We start from the raw sequence: 6000 nt of genomic DNA on the forward strand, positions 1-6000 counted from the left end.
GCGCAGGGAGGGCTAACCAGCCACGGGGAATGAGATTTGGTTCCCTGGGCTTACAGGCCCCGGAGGGAAAAATGTGGCGACTGCCTTATGTTTCTCTTTTGTTCTTCCTCAGAAAAACTGAGTAGTGAGCACACTGCTGAAGTGGAAAACATGAAATCCTTGGTTCACAGACTGTTTACAGCCTTGCATTTAGAAGAGATTCATAAAAAGAGAGAGCACTGTTTACTCCAGCAAATTGACCACCTTAAGGGACAGCTGCAGCCCCTCGAACAGGTTAGAAGGCCTCACAGCTGAGTCTGAAAATAATACCCAGTTTTTATGGAGCACTTTCCACGTGAGCATTTCTGAGTGTTTCACCCATACCCATTTTCTCCTTTCACCCCCACAGTGGGCCACGAGTTTGCTACCGTTATCTTTCTCATTGTTTACATGGGAGACTAAGACACCAAAGGCACAAAGCTAGTATGTGGTAGAGCCAGAACTTGAACTCTGGTGGTCTGACGCGAGAGCTGCCGTCTTACACTCTGTGCTCTGCTTCCTCTCTGAGGCCGGCCAGCAGAAGTGCCTCGGAAACGAGGGCGGTTTGCACGGGGATGCCCTGGCTGCACTTCCCCACCGTTTCCCTCTCAGAGAACAGGCCACAGCCCCAGCTCCGCTTAACAGAAGTGGAGCTGGAAAGTTAGTGACGGCTTCCTAACATCTGAAGTTAATCAGTGACAGAAAAAAAAATAACTTTTTTAGGGGGGGAGGGTGGTGGAGTCTTTTTTAATTTAAGAAAAAACTGCATTTTTAAACCTGTGATTCCACGTGTGATTTTTAAATATAGGTAGGTAACTGTAACTTTGTATATGAATAGAAAGTTTCTAGAGAGAAAAGAAACGTAATAGTGATTAACTCAGGATATTTAGGGGATGGCAGAGAGAGGGACTTTTTATATTTGTTGGATTATTTACCTACATTTTTAATTTTTTAATTTTTATTTTTTAAATATTTTTATTTATTTTTAGAGAGGGGGGATGGGAAGGAGAAAGTGGGAGAGAAACATCAATGTGTGGTTGCCTCTCATGTGTCCCCTACTAGGGACCCAGCGTGCAACTCAGGCATGTGCCCTGACTGGGAATCGAACCGGTGACCCTTTGCTTCACAGGCCCATGCTCAATCCACTGAGCTACACCAGCCAGGGTACATTTTAATTTTTTCTTTTAAAAAGGTCAGTGGTTTATTTACTTATATTAAGAATAAAAAAATTTTTAAAGTGGCCAATGGAAAGTTTTTCTCCCACTGCCCTCCCAGTACCATGGCCCTAAACTGTGAACCATTTCAGATTTTATGTACAAATACAAATATATTACTATTTCCTCCCTTTTTCAGAAAAATGCGTGGGCTGTTACACACTACCCTCACCTTTTCTCACTAACAGTGCACAGGCCTACTTCACTTTATTTGTCCACTTTTTGTGTTTTATAGATATTGAATTTTTTTCCAAATTGAAGGGAAAGCCCTCTGCAAACAAAAAAATGACAATTCACTGAAGGCTCAGATGATGGTTAGCATTTTGAGCAGTATTTTTCTTTCTTTCTTTTTTAAAGATTTTATTTATTTTTAGAGAGAGGGGAAGGAAGGGAGAAAAAGAGGGAGAGAAGGATCAATGTGCAAGAGACACATTAGGTTGCTTGCCCCTTACAAGGTCTCCAACTGGGGACCTGGCCCGCGACCCAGGCATGTGCCCTGAGTGGGAATTGAACTGGCAGTCCACTGAGCCACACCAGCCAGTGCATGAGCAGTATTTTTAAATTAAGGTATGTATGTTGCTTTTTAGACATCATGCTATTACACACTTAATAAATTACAGTATAGTATAAACATACCTTTTACGTGCACTGGGACCCAAAAAATTCATGTGACTCACTTGATTGCAGTGTTCGCTTCACTGGGGTGGCCTGCATCCGACCTGCAGTGGGCTGAGGCATGCATGCATGTGTCCTGCAAAGGTCACCAACTGGGTGCATAGAGAGCTTTTTCATTTCAGCTGCATATAGCTTCATGGATGTGGGGACAATTCTTGGTGTTTTACTCTTAAAGCTGAATCTGTCATGAATCACATGTGAGCAAGTGCATCTGCAGGATGGATTCCCAGAAGTGAAATTGGTGAGCTGGAGATCAGCCTGTGACTTTAAGTAGGTCTCAGAGAATGGCTTCTGAGTTTTTCATTGTGTACCCATCTATTCTACTTACATTTCATTTCATGAGAAAGTATTGCCTTTATAATATAAAAAATGATTTATTGAATTAGCTGATTTGGAAATAGGATGATCACTCACTAATGGATGCTTTTTAAATTGTTTCTTCATAAATCAACCTCTTTAAAGTAACACAGATGTCCATTATTGTTGTTCCTTTTCTTCTTGTAAACAGAACTAACAGCCCTTTGTTTTTCCCCTCAGATGAAAGCTAGAATTGAAGCTCGCTCAGAAGCCAAAACCAGAAGACTCCTGTGGGCTGGATTAGCGCTGCTCTCCGTCCAGGGCGGGGCTTTGGCCTGGCTCACCTGGTGGGTGTACTCCTGGGATATCATGGAACCAGTCACATACTTCATCACATTTGCAAATTCCATGGTCTTTTTTGCATACTTTTTAGTCACTCGACAGGTGAGTAGTTTGTTAGGAAAATAGTAAGTCAGAACATCCTCTGCAAATATTTCCTTATGCAAGTCAACTAATAAGCAATAAAGCCTTTTTAGTTACTGAATTACTGCTTTCTGGTTTCTATAAGCCAATAAGTTTCATTGTTGTTTTTCATGAGGATGGAGATTTATATACAGCCCAGAGAAACACAATGTAACTTCTATAGAGAAATAAATATTCCAACTCAGATTCCTCCACTGAGATCAACACATCAAATTTACATTCTTTGTTCGCTCATTTGTAAATGAAATAGAATTTGTATTGAAAAACACCAGTAACTTTTTGCTTTATCTTGTGATTATTTTGCCAAAAATCTCCATTTCCCTTTTTCTTCCTTCTATCCTGGTATGTGATTGCTCTTCCCAGCTTGTTTGCTTTTGACATGAGCAGCTGATCTCCAACATTTTACTTATGTTTCCTTATGCTGGCTCTGGTAGCTACTGCAAGTATTTTACTCATCTGCCTTTGCTTTGGTGTTGCTCAAGCAGGTATCTTTCTTGCAGAGGCATTAGATTTGTTTAAAACCTGTTTTGTTTTGTTTTTTTTTTTAGGATTATACTTACTCAGCTATTAAGACTAGGCAATTTCTTCACTTCTTTCACAAGAAATCAAAGCAACAGCATTTTGATGTGGTACAGTACAACAAGTTAAAAGAAGATCTTGCTAAGGTATTTTATTGTAAACACGGCATCTTATAGCTGCTTTTGTTTGGGAGCCAAAACTTAGTGTCAAGGAAATATAATTGGGGGCTTATCCTCACAGGTTAAATTTTCCATGTATTGTGGTTTATTCAGTAAAATAGTTGACCTGTCTGATACTAATTCCATATCCTACTGTTTTATTGTCTTCTGTGTTTGAAGTGGCGATAGCTTTAAATGTGTATGTGAAAAAGTGTTAAATGCCTTTGAGATAGTAAAGTAATTGTTCAGTAGCAATCTATTTCTACATGAATATTTGTTTTTAAGGAAAACAATCCAATATCAAGCTCATTTGCAGATTTGTAATCTATCAAAAACAAAGAATTTTAGGACAGTAGACACGGATCATTTTAAGTAGGTCTCAGAGAATGGCTTCTGAGTTTTTCATTGTGTACCCATCTATTCTACTTACAAGTTTTTTCTCTTTAAAAATAGGAAAATCATGGGGTGGGCTGGGATAGGAGTAAAAGACAGAAAACTGTACTTGAACAACAATTAAAATAATTTTTAAAAAAATAGAAAAATCAATATGGCATTCCTTCTTTAATCTTTTTTGTTTGTCACATGAGAAGTTGGAGGTGCTTACTGTCATTTGCCGGGTTATACACCATTGGAAGGTGGGGAAACCAGGGTCTGAAACCAGGAGTTTGTCTCCAGGGCCTGTTTCTTAAGCAGCTTTTATCTTGGGCCTCCCAGCGGACTCATTAGCTTGTTCATGTGGTGACTTCTCTGCACCTAACTAGATTTTAAATTTTTCTTAGTAATTTTATAAGAAAAAATGTTCTGGTAAAAATATTTTCTACTGTTCAATGTACACTCATTTAATAGCCAGTAATCATCATATCTTTTGATATCTGTAACTTCTCAACTACCCATTCCTCAATTTTTAAAAAAATGACAAATTAAATTTGTAACCCAAAAATTGGAGTTAAAGAGATTTAAGAGATTTCTTTTAGTTTTTACATACTCAGTGCTTAGGAGAAATATAATGATGTATTTTTTAAAATTTGGGAGATACTCTTCTATTGCATGATCCAACCTAGGAGGGCTAAGGAATGTTTCCAGCTAGTTCATAGCACTGGGTGTTTCAGACTTAAAGTAGCAATCTGTGAAGTATTATTTCTTTAAGCTAATAAAATTGAGAAAAGAGAAGAAGCTGACAGGTCAGAGTGGGTTTTTGCTCTTTTTTTTATTTGAACGGGAAAAACCATTCTAAAGGGAGAAACTAACATACAAGAACTATCAGGATGTATTAGAAGCCTTACACTCACTTTTTAAGAAAAGACCCATTAGATCGAGACATCGGGCATTTGTGCACTGGTGGTTTAGAGTGTGGGCTCACTAAGGAGACATTTCCTCTCCAGCAGCCATGCTGGTGAGTTTCCTCTGCTCTCTGATCAGGGACTTTTTCTTTTTCTCATCGACAGGCTAAAGAATCCCTGAACCAGCTGCGTCGCTCTCTATATTTGCCAACACAAGTAGAGGAACTCAATGAAAAGAATTAATCTTACATTTTTAAATGTCAGTGAATTTTTCCATTATGTGTTGATGATCCAGCTTAGAAACTGGAATTTTTTGAGTCTCATAGTTCATTTGAAGTTGACCGTTTCAGTATCTTTTGTTAATAAAAAAAAAATGCTTGCCAAATGCATATTCTTGGGAGTTCTCATTTGAGATGTTTGGTTTGTGGATTTTCACTACTTCTTGAGGTTTAATGCTGGAAGGAGCTTCATTGCATCCGAGAAACCAAAGCAGCCGCCGGTGCAGTTTGGCGCCCGGGCTAAGAGTCCTGTCAGTCTGTCCGGCGTTCATTGCCTGCGAGGAGGGGAAATGGTCCGTGTGCTTGGCGTTCCTCATTCCTAGCCTTCATTTCAAATCATCTTGTCATTAATTTCTTTTTAAAAATTTGTTTTTATTTTAGTTACAGTATAGTATTACACTAGTTTCAGGTGTACAGTGTAATAGTTCAGTGTTTATATACCTTCTGAAGTGTCACAGTAAGTCTAATAACCATCTGTCACTGTACATTCAGTGTTTAAATACATAGTAGTTGGAAGATTCTTATTAAATATAGCTAAAATTGTTATAAAATGTCATTTGAAATGTTTCATCTTCGCTAATGTTTCTGGAAATAGATACTATTTTTCATATGTTGTCAAATACCGGGCTAGGTGCTTTACATATTTATTACCTATGAGGTGGCTATTTTTTTAAAAGATTTTATTTATCTATTTTTAAAGAGAGGGAAAGGGAGGGAGAAAGGGAAGGAGAGAAACATCAATGCGAGAGAAAAACATGGATTGGTTGCCTCTTGTACACACTCCCATTGGGGACCAAACTCACAACCCAGGTGTGTGCCCTGACCAGGGATTGAACCCGAGACCTTTTGTCTTATGGAGCAACACCCAGCCAACTGAGCCACACCAGTCGGGGCAGAGGTTGCTATTTTTTGGTAGCTTTCCAATTTAATAATAAGGAAACTGAAGCTTACAGAGGGTAATTGGCCCAAGTACACATAGTTGCAAGATTTAACCATCAACTCATATAATAGGTCACAGATCTTTGTAAATTTTCAACTAATGGTATTTGATCTATTATCTAAGATTTCACCAATTCAG

The 6000-nt window shown here is 38.6% G+C and overlaps 1 protein-coding gene across 2 annotated transcripts in view; it reads left to right on the plus strand.

Annotated features, from left to right (window-relative positions):
• Positions 1–5433, plus strand: part of MCUB (mitochondrial calcium uniporter dominant negative subunit beta) — a 94344-nt gene extending 88911 nt beyond the window's left edge. For both annotated transcript variants that reach the window (XM_037156048.2, XM_053657045.1), the window contains 4 exons: positions 113–273; positions 2445–2648; positions 3236–3352; positions 4810–5433. In XM_037156048.2, the coding sequence (XP_037011943.2) occupies positions 113–273; positions 2445–2648; positions 3236–3352; positions 4810–4887 (560 nt within the window). In that variant the 3' untranslated portion in view covers positions 4888–5433. The remainder of the gene's footprint in view (positions 1–112; positions 274–2444; positions 2649–3235; positions 3353–4809) is intronic.
• Positions 5434–6000: the final 567 nt, after the last annotated feature.

This window comes from Artibeus jamaicensis, unplaced genomic scaffold (assembly GCF_021234435.1).
Source record: "Artibeus jamaicensis isolate MK-2021 breed Jamaican fruit bat unplaced genomic scaffold, CSHL_Jam_final scaffold_3222, whole genome shotgun sequence".
Taxonomy (NCBI): domain Eukaryota; kingdom Metazoa; phylum Chordata; class Mammalia; order Chiroptera; family Phyllostomidae; genus Artibeus; species Artibeus jamaicensis.